Below are 23,187 nucleotides of genomic sequence, written 5' to 3'. Positions count from 1 at the left end.
CAAGTGAACATCTTCTACTCGTCTTCTTAGGCGCCTATCAGGCGGCCGTAACAATATTAAGTGTCCATTCCCCACCCAACCGTACCCTTTCACGATAATTACTTTTCGGTACTATATTCATTATCAGCATAAACAATGTCCGTGTTCTAATCCAGTGTTGTATATGAGTGCTTGGCACGTAACGGCTCCTGCGAAAATTGGTATATTCTTTGTATCTGGTATGTACAGGGGATCGAAACAGGAGACCTGTTTACATTCACAAGTTATACTAACTGAATAATATGATCTCCAACCGGTTTAAACATGCATACCGAACTGGGGCATATTTATGTTTCAACAGCAGCAAAGGAGCGAGAGAAATAAAATCAACCTAGACATGTTTTGCTTGAAGGAAGCAAACGACAGAAGGTGCATATTTTTTTATGTGTGTATGTGTGCGCGCGCGCGTGAGAGTATGCGCGTGTGTGTCAGATTCATCAATTATTTGTGCACAGTTTTATCATACTCTTATGTAATTAGCAGTACAGTTCACATCTGTAACCCAATATGCTCGCTGATTGCATTTAACCGATAACCATTTGATATACTGATATAACTTATTGTGAACACTGTGATATGGATATATATCGAAGATTGATTGATAGTTGAACGGAAATGAACATGACAATTTGTCAATTGGATCAGTAAATAATGATACAGGATCCTACGGTTTGATTGAACTCTGTTTTGAAACAAATAACGGCTGTCGCTTTATAAACTTGTTTAAGCTCTTGACCAGTATTAGTGGCCAAATTATTCTCATAGATAAAAATTTGTATTACATATGGATGGGAAAGGAAGGTTTTAACCGGACATCACCCAAACTAATTAATTAATTTATTTATTATTGAATGCATCAATTAATGAATTATTCAATTAATTAATCAATCAATCAGTTAATTAATAGTCGTCATAATAATAAAGATAACACATTTGTTGATACTTCAGTCGTGTCTGTTTGTTTTTATTTATTTGCATGGATTCTTGACATAATCAGTACATGTAAGAGACTTCTGATAAGACAAGGAAGTTATACATAATGAAATGCATATAAAAACAGACGTATACGGTATTCACATTTATTTTACAGCACACAGCAAATTTCATGTATATACTTACACGAATATTTGTTTACCTTTAGAAGTAGGTTCCACTTCTAGTGTTTTTTTTTTTTTTTTGGCTCCAGTAAAACAAGAAAAGGTGAGTGGCACATTTATATGTGCTCCATGACTTTCAAATAGCTGTATGTTTTTCACCTACATAGGTTGACAGATAATGTTTCAAACCAGATTCAAACCAGTCCATACCATTTATATATTCAGATTGAACCAATCCATATCATTCATATAATCAGATTCAAACCAGTCCATACCATTCATATATTCAGATTAATACCAATGCATATCATTCACATATTCAGATTAAGACCAATCCATATAATTCCTATATTCAGATTCATCCAATCAGGCGCAACCTGTGTAAAGCATAAACTTGACTTGCATTCGGATGGTCCGTCTTATATTATCTAATGTTGAGAATGGATGCATCTCTTGAAAGAAATATTTCGAATGTGGTACACATGGCAAATAATAATTACTAATTATACTACTTCTTTAACTCTCGTTAGAATTTTCTCTCTCTCTCTCTCTCTCTCTCTCTCCTAAATTGCAAAATTTCGTTCTTGAATTGCTTCACTATTCATACTTCATGTATATACCAATCGTTAGATGAAACGGGATGCGTGAAAAACAAATTGACTACTCCTAAAGGAATGACTATGATGTCATTAACATCATGACTCGGATATATCGAATCATGTGGGTGTGGGAAAATAGGTTAAAAATGAGTCATACAGGTTTGGTTTCTTGTGAGGGAGATAACTGTTGCATCCATGAAAGTAAAATTCCAATCGATTCAGCAATCTATATGATCACAAATTATTTCCATAGCTACGATCATAACATATCTCAACAGCTAATACATTTAAAAGGCTATTATAATTTAACCACCACCTCTCTCTCTCTCTCCACAGTATATTTCAATTCAGGTAAGCCAGACTTGCTGTCGTCCGGGCAGCAATACGCATCGATATTTTAAATCTGCTGTTGCGAGTCTGCTCTCTAATTACAAAGTCACATGATCTCCGCAAGAATGATAAGAGGCCCTAGGGTACGTTGCCAATATAACACATTTTATCGAAAGTGATGTTTGTAAAATACATTTTATAAAGATTATACATAGATGTGGTATTGACTAACATGGTAAACTGATGATGATGTTTCGAATTACGCAGTAGGTGACAGACGTGATGATTTGTAATAGCTAGCTACATAAGGACTCACGGTACTAATTCAACTCCAATAGTAAACATATGGAAACACTATCATATTCAGAATTCAATAACTTAAAATTTCTGGGTGCTGATGATGAGACCTATAATTATCCATGCACATCTAAGCTTGTGCAAGCTTATGTGTGGAGAACACCATATGAGCCGCGGCATTTTCTTTATTTACATGTGCATGAAACACGTGTTATTGATTCTGCACCAATGAATCAGGTCCTACTTTCATTATTGAGTACTCCTGAGTCAAGCCTGTAAAAATACTAAAATTGCATCAGTAGAAATGTGTCTATATTTTTTTAATTACATATAGGATAAGCTCTCAAAAGATATTTTTACTAAAATTTTAATTTTTATTATTAACCAATTATGGACTGCCAAACCCGTAAATACTCTATTATTTCTTAACCCATTTCTAGACTGGTTCACAGTTCTTCCATGTAATTAGTACCGTGTGTCCATAAGTTGTCCTAACTTTTCTCAATGATCAAAATTTACGATTTCATGTTTGCTGTTGTTGATTGGGGCGGGGATAACTTTAAAATGTGATAGCTCGGTTTGATTTAATTGAACTTCTTTCAGTATTATCTTTTTGTTTCCGCTTGAAATAGGAGGGGTTGGTTTGATCGCTTTTTCAGAGAGCCCCTTTTAAATCCCTCGCTTGTTTTTGATGCTCTATTTAAATTGTATAGAAGCCTCGTCATTTTTGCTACTTTTATCTTATGCAGAACAGGAAATGAAACTCTTTTCATTCCATTGAGTGCAATACATCATACTTCCTCTTTACCCGGTGACTAACTAATCTATCAGATTTGTTCGTGTGCTTCTCTTTTGACTCACTGTGCTCAGGGCCAAACTGCCTCTGGCATGCACCGTACGTCGTTCATCAATACCTCTGTTTTCTTTCTTTTTTTAATTACAAAAATCCGCTTAGTCACTTTTAGCCATACTTGGCAGGAATATTCCCCATGATATACCGTAACAAAATTATGTTTAATCCGTCATGTAGATATGATTGTTTGAACATGCTTCATCAAAACTATGTTCTGTGTGGCTCTCCTAGTTACAGTGTGGCTTTCTCGGCAAAAATATTCAAGACCTATTTTTACTTCTCTATATCAGATAAGTCAATTTTCATAATTCTTAGGATAACTAGTTTTAGGGCATGTTCTAATATAGTTCTGTCTTGGTCGCTTCCCTGGAAAAAGTGTGGCTCTTTAGAAACAACACGGAGAACATAGTTCCAACATCTACTCAGGAACAATTTAACCACTTTCAGTCAAACTTAGTATGACTGTTTGTTATAACATGCTTTATGAACAATTAGTTCTTAGTGGTTCACCTTGTCACAATGTGGCTTCCATAATAGCCATAAATCAAACGTAATTTAAATAGATTTTCGAGAACTGCTGATCAAATCGTGATCACACGTTATAGAATTTGTTTCATAGAACATGCGGTTTCAATTTGATGTTTGATGTGTCCCCACGAGGAAAGATGGGGCTTCCTTAGAAACAATGTGAAAAACCTATTCTCTAACATGGCTGAACCATTTTATTCAGACTTGGTAGATTTATTTCTTAGTACATGCTCTGTCAAATTTATCTCACACAAAGCTATCATGCTCTTATACCAATTGCGTATTGTACATAGAAAGCAATGGGAAAACCGTCTCTAATTTCTTTACAGCAAATGTGATAAAACTTGGGTACAAATGGTACTTATGGCATACTCTAGTAAAGTTAATCAGCATGGCTGATACCACCAGATTATATCGCATAGCTTGAAATTATCACGACATGAATGTATTTTAGCTTAAGGCAGGCGCTTTATTAATGACTTTGCCTTTTAGACCAGTATATCAAACCCACGTAAGCATCTTAGGTGAGTTAATGCAAATTAAATCACTACAGTGAAAAACATTTGGAAACAAAAGAAACGTAAATATAAAAATTGCAAGGCAGACAGTAGGTAGAACAATCTTGTGGGATGGGATATTGATATATCATGAAGTCAGCTGTGCATCTTTTAATTTGTAAAATTGATGTCCATGTATAATTTTATGATAATATCTCGCATATCAATTATATTCAGCTTCCCCTCACCCTGCCTGTTCTTAACTTGTACTTCCCCATTGTTTTTGTTTTTGGTTTTTGTGCACATATAAAAAAGAACGAAAAAAGAAACGTAATTTGTATCCATACAGCGTTAAAAATTTACATATATATTATACACATTTAAGAATTAAGCATATTTACAACAAAAAAAAAAAAAAACAAGCTGAATAAGCATCACGAAAGATGCGAATTTCTCTGTCATATAATCGGTTTGTGTTTTCTGAGTTTCTTAAAACAATAAATAATTGGGGTTTTTCGCTGCTATCCCTTCAGGTCTGGAGAGTTCTTCCCTGGTGCACTCATACTATATGCACCCATCCCCAATTACGGGAAGAAAAAAAGATAATTTGCAAACAAACAAACAAAAATGTATTACTAACACAACGATACCTTCCTTATTATTACCACCAAATGGACCCAAGGTATTAAATTATTAAATTAAATTGTTAACACCACAATATAAGATAACGACACCGACACGGAAACTTACGAATTTGAATACAAATTAATTTAAAAAATAGATATTTATGCAAAGCCAAAGCTGTTTGAAGTAGTTAAATTTAGAATACGTTCTATAAAAAAAAATTGTTGAACTGCATTGTTTTTGTATCGCGTGCATTTGTCACTGTACTGATTGTATGTTGACAATTTCTCGTTGCTTTTGTTCTGTCTTTTTTGGAGATAAATGCGAGGGACACATGCAGTACAGATATCGTCAACATCGGCGTTCTCGCTAACGTCATCAGCACAAGGTTCAAGTTTTTGTGCAAAGTCCTAACCCCGACAAAAAGCCGAGGCGCCGAGTTCCATTGACTGTATATTTTATGCACTTGTCTTTTTTCTACTTCCTGTCTTTTTCTTAATATTCTGCGCATTTTCCTTGCATATTTAGCATAAATTTCTCTCTTTAAGCATACAGTTTTCTCATTCAGGATATATTTATTTTGTTTAGCGTAGATTTCTCTCATTAAGCCTGCTGTACATTTTTCTTGACATAATACACATTTGTCTATTGCCGTTACGGTACCTACATCTCAAGCCAATATAGGTGTCAACAATAGGCGTACCTACTTTATGTACATGATAAATACGGTAACATATAGATAGCCTGTACACCGCATATCGTTAGATATATTGGAAGACGGCCATCAAATAATAAGTTTCGCTCCGACTGACCTATATTTTTGTTATTATTGTGCCAGTTAGTCTTCTGTTTGATAAGGGTGGTTCCAACTTGGCGCATTGATGGGAACATCAGCTTAATTTCAGGTGCTGTCGTTAGAGTTTATTTATTATTCAAACAATTTGTATGATAGAGTCTAAAGTAAATATTGAAATACAAGCTCGTTTTCGAAACACACACATACACACACACTATATATATATAACTGTCAGTAGCAGTTCATTTGTTTGATGGCCTATTTTTCTCAATAGCCTAAATTTTCTAAATTTTTATTGCAAATTGATACTGTAGATGGTCTATTCTGAAGTTATTAAGGATATGGATAGATCTTCTTCTACCATATTTTTAATAAATATAATAATACAATTCGTGCCTTCAGGGTCGTAGAGAGCGATCACGGGCCTTGGGGAAAGAAACACCCAGGTCTCTCCTAATTCTTGTTCAAACAAGATTGTTCTATTATAACCTTAAAAAGATTTGTTCGGGCCGAGACCCTTACGGGCCGGTCCCCTGGGGGATGCACCCACCTCCTCGTCGGCTACATGTCTTAGTTTAAAAGACACCCATATCATGATAATTTCCAGCAATCTGAAAGAACCTGGTGTCATTTGGAAAGTGCTAAATAGTTACATAATTAAGCTTTACTTTATTTTATTACATCCAAATCGCGACCTAAAAGAAAAATAAAATATCCCCCCCAAGCAAAAGAGAACAAAAAAAATAAAATAAAAACAAAATGATTTAAAAAAAACCAAATATTGAGGGAAGTTTAACAATTGAAAGTGTGTCCATATAAGAATATGTTTGCAAACCATGTAATATTTTATTGTTAGCTACTTGTTTAAAGTAGCCTATTCTTACCTGATGTGACTAAGTTGTATTTAGAATGACTGTACACAAGAGTACCTATTTTTCACCCTCGGCGTCACATTCCATTTTAAGCAGTTTGACGTTTTCTCCGGGGCGCTCTTTCGAAACCTCAGTATAAGAAGTAAACAAAAACTTAACGCAAATAATGCAATCTCTCAGACTTCATACTGCCCACCCACCCACTCATGGTTCATCATAAGGATATGGTCATAACTAAAAATCGTTGACACATCACATGCAGTTTCCTGATTTATTGATTTTTTATACATAAAAAGCTCTCTCTTTCTCTTTCTCTCTCTCTCTCTCTCTCTCTCTCTCTACTAAATTGCAAAATTTCGATCTTAAATTAAATAAATAAAACTGAGGCTGAAAGTGAACGAATGAACATTGCTAATAAGCATTTGCGTTAAAGCGTATGATTAAATACAGTATACACTCTTATAATTCCAGTGAAAATGCAAACTGCACAAACCCAGATATGCCGTCGCATAATTCGCCAACTATATATATATATATATATATATATATATATATATATATATATATATATATATATATATATATATATATATATATATATATAAGATTCGATAAATCAGGAAATTACATGCGTCAACGATTTTCATTTATGACCATATTTGCAGTCTGCTTGTAGTGATCAGTAGAACAAAATAACGCATGCTTTGATCCATAGGCGCATGATGCAATGGTAGATTAGAGTCTACGTTGTTTGCAGTTGGACTCGAATTATAAGGGAGTATATGCGGTGCATGGCCTATTTAGCAACAATAAAACCCCGTCATATAACAGTCAGAACCAGGACCTGTTAGTGTTTACATTCATTTATGAGGACATTCCGTCCTCTTATCATCACAAAAAAAACTCCATAATCCGATATACGTTGACCATCTGTGCATATTATTCCCATCCCAGCTAATAGATACGGACACTGACTAAAGTGTCACTAATTAGCAACAAACAATTCGTTAAATCCCGTCAAATAACAACATTGAAATTTGTTATTGTTAGAATCATTTGAGAGGATATTCTGGCCCCTCGTCATCATCAAGAAATGTCCTTAATCCCTTATTTATCACACCTGTAACTAGTGCGACACTAAATGAACACAGAAACAATACATGACACGCACCTGCTTGAGGTTCCGTATAAAAGAACGTTAGCGGCCACGTGTGATAGTTGGTCTTATAAAGGAGCGAGCGGCAATAAAATAAATCTCGAGTGTGTGAATTTTGACGATTAAATAGGGAAAGGGAGGTAAACAAGGAGGGTTAGGGTGGGTGGGTTGGCCGACTATCCTACACTCCCTAAAAGAACCAACTTGTTGTACACAACACGGAAACATACACAATGATACTAAATATTACTTAAGTAAAAGACCTTAGAACGGGAAGGTTTTATATTCTATCTTCCATCATCAAACAAGGAAACCCGGGTGTACGCCATCGTTTCCGAGAATGGACATCCCAAAGATAAGCTAATACTACAGAACCCTTTTATGGGACTCTTGTAGTTCCTCGTCTGGATAATTACCAGATAAGTGTATGTTAAATGAAATTGGTGAGATCAAAGATAATAAAAGTAATATAATTGTAGGATATATGAAGAGACTGTAAATAAATAAATTACGGTCAAGTATAATGGACGGTTAAATTTACCGACGTCTATATGGGCGCCTCTCGAAAGAGATATAGCTCCGTACTGGATTCCCATCTATACATCTGGCAATTTTAACAACTAATGTCCTACATGTAGACGATGCTTTTGGGAAAGAATGACGATTTATATTAATTGGCGAAAAGTTTTGGTTCTGCACAAGACTATGGCGATTCAAACAATCAGCAATATCTTGTACAGTCACAGAATTGTATAAAATTAAACTTTTCTTTCGAGATAGCAACACGAATATTGGTGAAGACAGATATATGAGGATCTTCAACTCTCCATTCTTCGTCACTAAAGTCTCCTCCAGTGTATATAGCAGCAAGATTGGCGGCACAGCTTGAACTGAACATATTCAAGTTGGTAGATAAGATTATAAGACCATTGTTTAGAAGCAACCCCATTTGTGGGTGTACGAAGATTTACGGAGAAACATTCACAGCCCACTGATTCAATTTCCGTGGTTAATTTTATTGCTGCGTTTTGGGACTGCTAAAGTTTGATGTGGTTGTTTGGTTATGTGACATTGGTATTATTTGTGTAAGTGTATGTTGCAAGCAAGGTCATTTGAGATATGGACGACCAAGTATTTTGGTGGAGATTAACATTTATTTTAGATCTGAACACCAATGTATCTGACAGAAGAATAACACGATAAAAGTGATATCTTGTGATAGATGTGGAGGCTTATTCACTGAAACACAACAGACGCTGATTATTTATCTAAATTTGAAATCAAATTTCTATATGTATAATTTTAGAACTCTGATCTTGCTTTTGTGCAAGAGTGAAACCAAGTACATAAATCAAAGGAATTTTCATTGCTGACTTACCAGCGACAGAATACATATACACAACTGTGTTGTTGTTGTTGTTAAATCAGAATATTCAAATGATTTAAGAGTCCCACACTTGTTAAATTGCAGTTTTACGCTTGTCAGGTTATTTGTTAAATTTAGCGCACAAGTATTATGTCTTTGTTCTAAATTTACTAGCAAAGTGTATCACTATTATAGTTGAAAGTATGCTTTATATTCTATTGGCAGTAAAATCAATTCCCTCGGGCGCCTCTTGAAAGTCAGGTAAACACTCTACACTTACCTGTTGCACAGTGCATGCTGGGAACAGAAAAGTTGAGTCATGGCGGATGTGTCTCCAAAGGTCTCGTAGAATTCTAGTGACTCAGAGCATTTAAATTGGTAACAAAAAGACTCAGAAATGGATTTAGCCAACGTATTTTCTGTGACAGTTTTTTTGGTCTTACTTTCTATATCAGGTATGTCTACATTTGGTACCATAACAAAACTAACGACTCCATGGCGTGTCAAATCTCTTTTGAAATTTTGGAGCCGACGGTGCGTGAAGTAGTGTCGCCTAAGTAGATATACAGTGATGCACAAGGGCTTGTTACAATTGAAGTTATGTCATTGTACAGAGGGCTGGGGTTGAGACCTGTAAAGTACAGAACTTAACATTTTAAGTTGCTGTTTATTTGCCTACTCTAGTGTTGTCGCGTTTGTTTGGTCCAGTAGTGTAAAACCTGTGCGTTTTATCTCATATTGGTAGTTTGTCATGGCTGTGGTTGAAAGATAACAGTTAAAAAGAGATGCAATTTGCATATTTTTTTTTTTAAAGTTTATTTTTGAAAGTTGTTATGCTCATCTGATTTAGATGTTATGTTTACGCTTTTTTGAAGTGACATCCCGGTTGTTTAGGGCGGTCTGCAGTGTGCGGTACATAGCTGATTTACCTTTTTACAGATCCTACAATGTAAAACGTCCACTGTGATATGTATGATGTTGGGGTGTATTGTCGTACTGCAGTAATAAATGTTGTGTAGCATGTTCCTTGGTGAATTTATAGAGGCCAAATCTTCAAAAATGTTTCACACTTGTCAGCCCATACAGGCGCGTATACTTCAGTGTGTTTTTCCTGATGTAATTAAATCCTGCAACAAGTTTTAAAGTTTCATTTACATATATTTCAGTTGCTTGAAATGCGATGGTAGCTGAAGAATGCCGAATTCAGTTGAAGTAGAGACATTTTTTTTTTTTAACCAAACAATGTTGACATTTTAAATAGGAATGAATACTTTTATCATACATGTTAGGGAATTTTAAATTGTAATGCTACAGCGTGTGTGTGTGTGTTCCATTGTCTTTGTGTGCATCGTAAGTAACACATATTACTTTCGAGGTTGTAAATATCTAGGTTTCAGAGGTCAAGATAATACAATGCATTGCGACAGGATTATGCCGAACCTTCTAGTCATATAGAATTCCTAGGTAGCTTATGCATGACCTTTGGAAGTTGTCTTACCAGCAATTTAATAATTAGTTTCTATCTCCAAAGAAACGCCAAAATCCTTTGCTTTCAGTGGGGTAATCCTTAGAAAGTTATGGGTTTCTTGGAAATTGTTTGGTCCGTCCTGAAACGAGAAAGGTGAACTATCTTTTAATTGAAACAGCTAATGTGAATCTACAACAATCCTACATTAAAATACAAAACAACAATGAATACAAACAATGGGACAAAAGAGCAATACAATAATGTTAACAATGTTTTTGTTTTCTTGTATCATATAAATTGTGAACATTAAATTCTTTTCCAGGAAAGCATGACATTTTTAACTGGGGCGATGTGCATATTTTCAAGTAACTACCCTAAAATGTTGAAGGTTTGTCTTATTTACTATAACAAGTTCTACCAAAGTATATATGGTCATTTAGATCTGCATATCGACGATAATAATTGTAATTATACGGTCAAACATTGGAGTGTAATTATTTATTTAGAGGCATCTCGTGAAGAGTAAAACACAATTCTACAGAAAATGGACACAAACAAGGGGGTAATAATGGGTGGGAGATAGGGGCTTCATTTTCGCTGAAAAGGTGTTAATGAGCTTTATTCTACACGATGTGTATCATGAGCTAATGAACGCAGCTATGTCCATCTTGGTATTTTGGCAGTGCTTCACTTTTGCAATGCCCTGGCATCCTTTTCATCCAAATCTCAAACTTACACTACTTTTTTCAAAGGTTCATCGTACTGTGTACAATTCAAACCAGACTGCTTTAGATATAATGATAAAAAGTCTCAAATCTGGACATACATGCTTAGAAACTGATAATTTTCAACCCGAAATTATATGGTCCAAAAATTGTTTTTCTGCTGCATTTTTTAATGTGAGTAGGAAGTTGACATTATCTAGTATTACTGTAGAGCTACTTTCTTTTCTGTGATGCCACCCAGATTGGTTTATCATGACTGATGTTGATGTCAGAGGACACAGTTGAAAAAGGGGATTACCTACCTCATGGCACATAAACCACTACCACATTCAGTGGAACAAGGGGATTACCTACCTCATGGCACATAAACCACTACCACATTCAGTGGAACAAGGGGATTACCTACCTCATGGCACATAAACCACTACCACATTCAGGGTTGAAATGATTCATCAGTATAATCGATGCATCATTATTTTTGCTGTACTGATACACATATCAATACAGGTGGTGGAAAATCAATACAAGATATTTATCATATTCAAATTATTTTAATATTATTAGCTGCCTAATATGTTGTCTTATTCTTCTTAAGTTAAAAATTCATCTGAGACAGCTGTTGCAGATGCATGCACTTATTTTTGTTTGTTAAATATGAAATAGACTTGTCAACTCGCCATCTACAAATTAACAACAAATGATGTGGTTTGTAATATTTCCCCTCCCACCAGTTCCATGGTTATTATCTCACTGCAGTAGCTTGTTCAGCATGAAGCAGTAGTAGTTTCCTCTGACACTTGCCACCTGATTTTCAGAGATTTATATTGGTGTGTAGGGTCAGAGGCAACTTCTCAGAAGATTGGAATTCGCTGACATTGTGCAGTATTGTCATAGGGTAGCCATTTACTAGCCAACCTTACTAGAAACCCTTACATCAAGCCATACTGCCCAGGTTCATTTTCTAAGATATTGCAAGTACAATTGGTATGTATTTAACATCTGGAATATGTTGACAGATGAGGCAACTATATCGTTGATGAAAATCTGACCTCATAGTCACATATATGTCTAAATATCTCAAATGGGGTGAACAATATAAGATGAAACTGACTAATCAGAACTATATAGATTCGTGACATCACTTGAGGAATTAGTAATATAGTGTATGTATGTGTTAAGGAAATGTCAGTGGAGGATCTTTTTGTTTTGGTACCCATGTATTGTTCAGCCATCCATTCCAAAAATATACAGTCATGTGGGTGAAAATTTTGTTTCCTTTGTACATTATACTCTCTATCAGTAAAATCTGATTGGATTAGCCTAGATGGACCCTGTATTTGGTTCAATGTTTAAGTAAGTGTGGAAAGACCTAGGTTTAATATCCTGGCTGCAATCCTCCAGGGGTGGGTGTGTGAGATGAAAAAGCCAAGATAAAAATTAAACTGTTTGATATTTGCAATGGCGTCCATTTCAGGTGAAGACTACACAAGTTACATTGCCTGTACGGAGTATCAAGTTGATATATTTGTATTAAAACTCTGCCTTTTTTACCTAACACATTCAACAGTTGATTAAATGATTTTGGGAATACTTTATCAACATTAGTCAACCAACTAACATATTAGTCCTACATTAAACTTAATACATCCCATTACATTCTCTACATATTGGTCCACAATTTATATAATAGTGCTGTAATGTAATGTCCATTGTAAAAATCATTCCATATTTTTTTAATGTTTCTTTATGTTCAATGGATCTGTGTATGATTTTTAGGATCTCATTAAAGTACAGGTCATGTAGACATTCAATACAGAAAATTTCAATAATGGGTGTGATTTTCTAGAATTTAAGTGCACATACCTATAAATGGTGATTATTCACTTTATTTCAAGCCTCATACTTCTATATTTAACATATTTCTTGCCCTGAGAAACTGAAAGGTTTGATCCAGTACAAACAAAATTGAATGTAAAATGATGTGTGATGTCATAACGAGAGCTGTGAGTGTTTCAAAGACCAAAAAATCCAGCATCCCTGATATTAGTTGTGATAGACTGGAGTTCTTCTTTCATTGACCGAGTTTATTATCTGGCAAACATTGTAAACATTCATAGTTATCAAATGACCGCTCCGGTGGCCTAGTGGTTAGAGCGTCCGCCTCGGATGCGGGAGGTTGTAGGTTCGATCCCCGGCCGAGTCATGCCAAAGACTTACAAAAATGGTACTAACAGCTGCCTCGCTTGGCGCTCAGCATTAAGAGGTTAGTGTTAGGACTGGTCAGCCCAGTGTCAGGATAATGTGACTGGGTGGGACATCATGCTACATGTCTGCTGCATGATGCCCCAGTGCTAGACATCACTATAAACTATCACATTGCCGACATCGTAGCGATATGACTGAAAAATTGTTAAAGCTACGTTAAAAATCCAAATCACATCACAACACACAGTTCTCAATAATTTTCATCTGGATGTTTTTTTTCTGGTGATATTTAATGTCTAGAGCATCCAACAGTCAGGACTGAACTGATGCAAAGATAAAGGTTAATTTTCACCGTTTTCTTGACTTTTTAATTTTAGAACAATCTGTCATCAAATCTTTCAATAAACAAAACATGCATTCAGTAATAGTTATGGTATTGTTTGTTTACTTATTATGGTTAATCAAACCCATAAAGTTTGAATGGTCAGTAGTAATTAACTAATTAAATAATAACATTTATATTAAATATTTATAACAAGTGCTATGAAGCCATACAAGATGAAAGGAAAGGATCACGAAAAACTGCAAACTTTGGACCAAAACTTTGTGTAATTGTATGGACTGACAGTCGCAATCATGATTTCTTAATTAAATTTGTAATGCATCAGCTTTTCTATGGACTGTCTCCAGAATGGGCCGTGTGTTAGGGCATAGATCTCCAGTCACCAAATCAACACGTGTAACGGGAGAGGGAGAAAGAGGATGCTGCTGTAAATACATATTGTAGATTTGCATGCAAATGGAACTGACACACACTTTGCTATGAATAAATAAATATGTTTTCATTTGTTTACAATATAGAGAAATTGTATGTATAATGCAATTAATATCTAAATTTATTACAATTAGGGACATCTTGGCCCAAGACACTGGTCCGCCTGGGTTTGGAACAGCTTTGACTCAAACCCAATTATATTAAATTTTTGTGTGTAAAGTATAGTGTGGGTCAGTTGTTAGATGTGACAGAATGATAGTGAGAACTAGTTAAGACTAAGCCAACCCAGACAGAAAAACATTAAGCCTATATTTTTTTTCAACTGAAAAAAGCAGACTAATAATGATCAGTGATATACTTCTGCACAGCCAACTAGGCGGTGGCAACACATTATAGGAAACACATTGCTAATAAGCAGCTGTTGAAAAAAAGATTTGCAGCAGTTTTCTTCGTACAATCTTGAATCTCTTAGCTGTTGCATGTTTGGGGGGGGGGGGGCACTACTTTTAAAGAGACATGGGGTGATTGAAACCTAATTACTTTGCTGCCACTGGTTATAATTTGTGCTGTATGTTAATCTCAATGTGCACACAATGTGTGCAGACCTGTCAGCTCTTTTGATTTGAATGCAAGTCTTACAGAAAGGGCCCTTAAAATATTGATTTAAGGAATAATAGAGCAAAAATTATGGAAACAAGATTGTTGTTTTAATTTAGCCAGCTAATTGCTCGTCCATGATTGATTTTGATTCAGGCTGTTATATTAAAATCAATGGAGTTCAGAGAATCAGAATGGCTTAACAGGGATATCTTGGACGCTTTCAACTGTGCACATTTGTTTCATGCAGAAAATCTGCTTGATCAAGCTCTTGCTTATAGAACTTTCTAAAATGGAATCTCAGAAATGACTCGTGTTCAGAACAAAATGAAAATATGCCTCTTAAAATGTTTAAATAACAAAGAATAATAAAAAGAAATTTTCAGAATTATTGGTGAAAAAAGCTGGAATGGCAACCATTATGTATATATTATATATCATATATTGATTTTAATATGCCCCGTTGCGGAAGAGATGACAGAAAGTTTGCTGCGAGAAATGGATTAAAAAAAGTAGATGATAGCTCCAGATTGAAATTAGACAGCATGAAGCCATTGAGCTGCATAGGGTTTGGGACTGCAGTATATGAAGCTGTACTGGATGTAACAAGTTATACGTGCATCTCAAACGTTGTAGTTGAACATAATGTACACCGTCACTGTATAAGTCTCCAGTTACATTTCTGGACATTTTAAATGCATGTTTATCATTATATATTATATGTTATTACACCTTACTTAAAGTTGGTACACATTGCAGAAATTATTGATTGCTTTGCCCAGGAGGTCTTATTAGGGTTGGCATGTCTGTGTGTGAAGCTGTTTACAGAGGCAGCTGAACTTGACTGGTGTCAAATGGTATCTTGTTGGATTAAAAGTTGGATACACTCCCAACCTGACTTCTCAGCTCCCTTTTCACTGATTGAAGTGGCCAGTGAAAGAGATTTAAAAACTGGACTTGCTTATTCAGTACCAGATATATATATATATATATATATGACCATTTTCAAGACAGGTAGATGATGCTGTTTTACAGAAGGAAGTTTTATTTTGTGTCCCAGGATCCAGGTGTGTTTTATTTTTACACAGGGATTTTATTCCTTATTATCTTTTTGTGGGGCATTAAAGGTTAAGACTGACCTCATCTCAAGGGAATTGTACTTTTTTTTCACTAAAGTATCACGTATTCAGTCAACATAGAATGTTTAACTGTGTGTAAAGTCAACAAAACAGGCCATTTATACTGCTTATTGTGCCAGGTTCCAGGTAGAGTATGGGAGGGGTATAATATCCTGCTCAATTAGCACTGTTATGTTATCTAGCCAGGACTGTAGTAGTTTATTGGACCCACAAAATACAGCCCAACTTCTAAGCACTAAAGTGTGCAGTGTAGCCTATCTAGATTAGCAGGGTGATTTATCCAGTGCCTATTCAATCAGTTATACAGGTAGGTATGGATATAAATAGAGGTAATTGCTTTTGGGGACATTGATTTAATTGAAAAACTTCCCGAGAAATTCTTCATTTTTGCTCTCACCAAAAATCAGTCTTAAGTCCGCCATCATTTACGATTTTTCATGAACAGAACATGTTTAGTTAAAAAGCTCTCAAACAGTAGCCCTATTATGGCTTCTGAACAATTCAAATTTCCACAAATGAAAGTAAAATCATTTTTGACTGGTTTAATAGTTGTTTCGTTCTTAGAATAAACCCATTTCTAACCAGTCAGAGACGTATCTAACACACATTCATCACGCCTCACTAGAGACGGGATCAGCCATTGAAGGCAGTAAACAATTCACGACTACAGGCGGGATTGGCCAATGAATGCAGAAACCGGATCACGCCTACAGATAGAATCAGGGCCGAATGGGTTAATACTGTCACAGAATTATATAAATCCTTTTATTTATTAAATACATGTACTTGGGGTTTTGTTTTTATGTACAACGAGTAACCTAAGGGTGATTTATGTATATTGTACAAATATTTTGAAATAGTGAGTTAAGTTTATCCTATGCTGCACTTGCCAAGTGCTTTTGATGGGAAGAATCAAATACTTCCAGCGCAGAGACCTGTACTGTGGCATCATCTGTGTATAAAATGCCTCACCGTAAAACAAAATCTAGACTTGTCAGTGAGCTGTCTACTTTAATGACTTGCATGTCTTCAGCTGTAGAGCTGACCAGAGTGATCGAAGTGGTCAGACTGACCAGAGTTATCAGAGTGATCGGAGTCGTTGTGGAACAAGCTGTAGAGCTAACTATATGAATTGATCATAGCAGCTGTGAAGCTGAACCATAGCAGCCATAGAGCTGAGTATAGTGTTGCTGGTTGAGTAGCAGGTGGTCGGGTATTGTGACCGAGATTGGTGGGCGCTGATGGCTTGATTGACCGGTATGCTGGTAACGAAGTGTGTAACTCCATACATGTGATCTATTAGCTGTGGGCTAATCGTTGTAATACCCATGTGTTTTTGGGACTGTGAAGATATTTTGTACATCTGTCCCATTGTTTTCATTAATTTCACTATTTGAGTGAATACATTTGTCTTATATGAGTAAAATACCAGTGTTTACTATTTAAGTAAAACACATCATTCTTTTGTTGTGTAATCACTGCGAATCATTCACTCTTGTGCTTGTACTGTGTAAAGTCATTTATTTGTATTTCCATTATTTGGTTCTTGCGGATTATGTTAATTGTTCCAATATTTGGATATTTTATGCACATATTAATCATAATTCTTTTTTCATTCAAGTCATTTGTCATTAAACATTGTAATTGTGTCACCATCAAAAGTGTTCTGTGGTAAATCCGAAATCTTGTTTTGATCAGGCTGGGTTGGTGTCATACTGTGTGTCCCTTGGCAGGACACTTGACTCCAGTAGTTTGTTGTTGTTGTGGATTTAATGCCATTTTTCAGCACTCGTTCAGCTATACCTGTTGGCCAGTAGAACTAGTGGAACAAGAACTTGGAAAAGACCATTAAGAACAACTAACCCACCTACTGGCATGCTTTCTCACCCAGTAAGTTGTCTCATGTTGATGTACTGCTATAACAACCCACAAGCCACTAATCTATTATTGGGTGGAGGGGTCTGCACCAAGTGTTGGATATAAACAGTTGCCTCTCATTACTTCAGATTCCGATACATTATACATGATTGTGTTAGTAGAGTCAGAAAAGAGGTGTGTTGTTGACTATGTAATAAAAATCAGCGATTTATCATGGCAACCCACGGAAGTATATCTGGTAGGTTGATTTATATTTGTTTGAAATTACTTGGTCAGCGTGTTTTAAGAACTTTGTAAAGTAGTTAGCTGCCTTAGATATCTTACTGGGTATTTAAACTGCAGTCAAGGTACTCATTTGACTTGCTACCTGTACAGTGTCTTTAATGGGGCTATTTAAGGTTAATTACAGTCAAACTATATGTGCCTTTACTCTGCTATTAGTATTTTTTTCTAAATTGCACATGGTTTAATGTGGAGCTGTTTGCATAGATACTTCAGGGCAGATTTACAAACCTTAAAATAATCCAAACCATTAGCTGTATTTGCAAGAAGAAAAAAGAATTAGGTCATCTGCCTGTAAATTTTTGCTTTCTTGGTGTTTAAATAATGGTAGGATTTATTCAAAGATAACAAGGATATACTTGAGGGTTTATAATTCATTGATTTGCCTGACATGTGATACCAAAACTCCTGCAGATGATTTAAAGCAAACTGTATAGCTTATTACATCTGGACAGTTTGAATGCATTTTTATATTTTGAGTTGGCATCAAATAAGGAAGACCCGAGCCACTATATTCGGATAACAAAATTAGATCACCTCCATGCAAGTTTTCTACTCTCATATGCATTGTGGCCTGAAAAAGTAAAAGTAAAACTCGATTATTTGGCTTGATGTTAAATAAAGAGAACGACAATTTATAGCTAGTTCACGGAAGATTATGAAATCATGCTGTATTTTGTCCCTTTCTGTGGGTTGAATTTGGGTTGTGGCATTAAATTATCACAATGTACACTTGATTTTCATGCCAAGACAATTTGGTCATAGTCAGGTGGGCTTAAAATGATTTGGTTGACGAGAAACATGCCTGATTACCAGTAACTAAAGGACAAGAGGCAAAGAAGGAACAAGACTGATTATGAAATGAACCAAAAATGAAGAAAGAATAACGTAAAATGAATGAAAAGAAACAGAAAATGAAAATGAAGTCAAACTATTACTAAAAATAGGATTTAAATTAGCAGTACTTTGATAATTGTGACTTTCTGTGAGGTATTGGGAAATATAAAAATTGAGTGTACTACAGTGTTTAAGGTTATTTTATTGACCATGAAGTAAGTTTTTCTTGTAACAGAGATGTAAGTTTTTAACAGGGATGGGAGGATGGGTTAGTGCAGTTTTTAATTCCTTCTAAACAATCAACCACCACTCAAGTTTGTCTGGTAGATCATGGTTGTTTCATCCAGGTGACTACATAAACTCTATACAATTTTCTGGGCTTTCATGCCCTGTTTCAGCTTTTGATGAAATACGTTGAAAATTTTGCGCCAGAAATACCGTGGCTTAGTGGTTAGAGCATCCGCCTCAGATGCAGGAGGGCGCGGGTTGCAACCCCAGCCGAGTCATACCAAAGACTTTAAACAATGGTACTAACAGCTGCCTCACTTGGCGCTCAGCATTAAGAGGTTAGTGTTAGGACTGGTAGGCCTGGTGTCAGGATAATGTGACTGGGTGGGATATCATGCAACATATCTGCAGCATGAAGCCTCAGTGTTAGACATCACTATAAACTGTCACACTCCAGACATCATAGCGATATGACTGCAACATTGTTAAGGCTATGTTAAAAATCTAAATCACACACACGTTCCAGAAATAAAAGGACACAAGATTTTAAGCTACACTTGATAAGATTACTTAAATAAATAAATCTGTAAGCCACACATGACAAGACTGCTATAAAAACAAATCTATAGGCCACACTTGACAAGATTGCATAAATAAATGAATCTGTAAGCCACACTTGACCAGATGAAACATGGGGACATGATCATAACACCAACAAAAAAAAAACCAGGAAGCAAACTTGCTTACATGAATATCCAATGCTATGTTGTTTTCATTGGCAGTTTTTGATAAGTTGGATATGCTGTTAATTTTATGAAGCATGAATAAACTTTTATTAACATGACAGTTTTTACAAATTGTCTTTAGTATTTAATTTTGTTAAAAAGAATTATCATTTGTCAAGGACTAAATTGAGTTAAATAAAAAAATGGAATAGTTCAAAAGGAAGGGATTTCTTTGCCCATTTGGATGAATAATGATTAAATACTGTAACCATGTTGAGTGGTGTAAAGGCTAATTATGGTTAATTTGTGTATATTAAAAAATAGACACTTTTCATGATTATGGTCTGTACAAAGAGTGTAGGAGCTGACTGGAAATGTTAAACAGATTAAACATAACTGCACTCATATTTCACCATTTATACACATCAATGTTTGCACATATGACATTGAACATTTTGCTGATTTTCATATGTTTTCGTAGCACCAGTTCTCCGGTGAATGTTGTATCATTGTGGGGTAGGTGGCAGCTACGCTGGGGAATTAGCTGGTAGAGCAAAAAAATAAACAATTGTCTAGACAACATATTTCTTTAATGGTTTCTTTTCACTGTACCAAATTCAAATTCAAAAGCTCTCACTAACAATCAATCAATCAATAAAAATTATGGTCGCTTGCACAAACTATGTGCTTTTGTGACTTGTTAATTCCCAATCACCAGGATACTTGATTGGTCGAAGTAATGTAGGAATGGAGCCACTACAATCGCCTCTGTATATAGAATTATCAGCCTAGCGGACTTCACAGGAGACATCCTGATATCATAGTTCTGTAACTGGCTTTATTGTTTCTGGTACATAGATCTGTGTTTCCCACATTTGATATCTCACTAATGAGTTGTCTAGAAGTTGATTTGAAAACATATAAATGATTATAATATATCTGGTCAGACTCACACTCACTTTCAACCTCTTCCTCAAAATATAAATGTTACATAAATGTAGTTTATGTGTAAGGGTTGGCAAAGATTGTCAGAGTTCAAGTATAAAATATGTATTTCTTTAAAATCTAGATATAAGTTACTGTTGATAATTTGAGAAACTTAATTTACTATCTTGTCTCTAATATCATCAGCATTTTCAAAATTTAAAACTAATTAGAAGTCATGTAAATAATCATTTAATTAATTTGCATAAACACAAATTTCTGCTGTTCTAACTTACATACACCATAGAGTTAGACCCGTTAAACCAAATGATTAATGTCCATAAGGCCATGGGGTGAGTTTGCTGTAAAGATTCTACTTGTATTATTTTAGCCTGCAGAAGCAGAACATTTCTTGAAATGTGGATTCTATTCAACATGTCTACTACGTACAAGGCTAGAAAATTGGAAAACAGCTAAATCATAAAAAGTCCCTACTGCATGAAACAAAATTAAATTTGGATTTGCTAAAACTTAAGACTTAAATTTATGCAAGAATAGAACCAAAGCTTTGACAGTAATTGTCACGTTTGCCTGCCCACGTTTATGTAAGGAACAAAGGAATGGGTTAGCAGCCATGTGTATGTAGACCCTGCGGCTATCGTAGCGATTTGTGTTTGTACAAGAGCCCCACTTCGTTGGGTGTCAGAACTCACATGTATACGTTGGAAGCTTTGTTCTAGAACAAAGGACCCTTGTTGCTGTTGTAAATCTCCCCACGTTGACAGATGGCCTGAGGCTCGTCTGTTAAGCTCGACCGACTGGGGTAGAATTGATAACCAGTCGGAACTGAGGAAGGGTGGGGCCATCAATTTGAACCAGAATTTAATAGTCATTTGGGCTGGGAATGAAGTAGTGATTGTAAGCCATCATACTGGTCAAACAGCAATATACTCTGAGGAAGCCGCTCGTGAACTGGTGGGAAAACCCTTAGTACATTCTAAGGACAGAAAGCTTCGTAAAGGAAGCTTTTGGGGACAGAACTACCGGGTAGTTAAGTCCAGAGTATCAGGGAGGGGAGACAGGATAGAACAAGGCAGTAGGCAGAGAACAAGCCTTGTCGCTAGAGAGAGAGAGAGAAGGAGGAGGAGAAAAAGGAGACAAGAAGGGGAAGTGTATAGGAAGAATCGTAGTATGGAGAACGCCGGAAGGAGGAAAGGAATTGGCAGAGTAGAACACAGATGAGTAGAAACCAAGTACAGGGGAAAGTCATCTCACACTATAATCACGTGATGAAATAGGTTGTTACATGGTCAAGAGGAAGAAGATTGGTTGAGAAATTAATATCGTTTAAATTGTATTAAATTGTTATTCTTTTGAACTTGACATTTGTGTTCTCAATAATTTAATTGTTGGCATTGCTGACTGGGGCCTCAGAGCTTTACCTCTCTCCATCACTAATTTCACTTCCTACAAAAATGAGCCTGGGTGGGAGTTCCATAGTAATTTAAATAAAATATTGGGAACACCCCACCCCAACTCATAGCAGAACATCATAGAACGCCACAGTAATAATGGGACTAATGACTTAACTCCTTCAACTTGCACTAACATTCAAACTCTACAGCAAATACTAAATCTGAAATAAATGTAGTGATGTTGAGTTCAAGTATAAAAAAATTGCTAATTAAAGCACTTAATTTCCTGTCTTGCCACTAATATTAATATTTTCAACTTCTTAAGTTCATGTTAGCCCTTTAATTAATTTAACATAAACACAGCTGCCTGTTTTATTCTCTACTAAATAGGCCAAGAGCTAGACCTGTAAAACAAAACCATGTATGCCTAATGGAATGTTTGGTGTGAATGTGCTAGCAGGACTTTAAGTGTATGTGACTGTGTACAAGATTAGAAAAATTGGAAACAGTTAAATCATGTCAATTGTTCCTACAACAAATATCCCAGATTGACAGTTTTTATTTTGTTGGTTTTAATGGCACTTTTAACTTCTTACTGGTTATGTGGTGCCAAGGACATTGAGCTCTAGGCACTTCCAAAGGACCACATCCACAAGGTAACCAGATTTACAGCCAGGCAGCTTAAAGGCCAATGCCACATGAAGTTCTTGTTTTGAATTGAATGATCATTGGTTAAAACTTGGCAGTATGGTGTGTTATAAGTGGACGGATTTGCATCAGACAAAATAAAGTTGATTGGTTAGTTTCATATATTGGGTGGACTGGTTTTGGGGGTTGTGGGCAAGTTGTATCCCTTAAGATGGGCATTTATAATTTTAATCAGATTCAGCAGTGTGCATGACATACTCAGATGATTGATAAAGGCACAGGGTAAA

At 35.6% G+C, this 23,187-nt stretch overlaps 1 protein-coding gene across 1 annotated transcript in view; it reads left to right on the top strand.

Annotated features, from left to right (window-relative positions):
* Nucleotides 1-9,346: 9,346 nt before the first annotated feature.
* Nucleotides 9,347-23,187, top strand: part of LOC149793256 (uncharacterized) — a 240,775-nt gene continuing 226,934 nt past the window's right edge. Inside the window, exon 1 of the mRNA XM_089967229.1 lies at nt 9,347-9,509. Within this exon, the coding sequence (XP_089823355.1) occupies nt 9,452-9,509 (58 nt within the window). The 5' untranslated portion in view covers nt 9,347-9,451. The remainder of the gene's footprint in view (nt 9,510-23,187) is intronic.

Source organism: Sinohyriopsis cumingii, chromosome 8 (genome assembly GCF_028554795.1).
Source record: "Sinohyriopsis cumingii isolate HCF-2022 chromosome 8, ASM2855479v2, whole genome shotgun sequence".
Classification (NCBI taxonomy): Eukaryota; Metazoa; Mollusca; class Bivalvia; order Unionida; family Unionidae; genus Sinohyriopsis; species Sinohyriopsis cumingii.
This window is presented reverse-complemented; position numbering and strand designations above follow the sequence as displayed.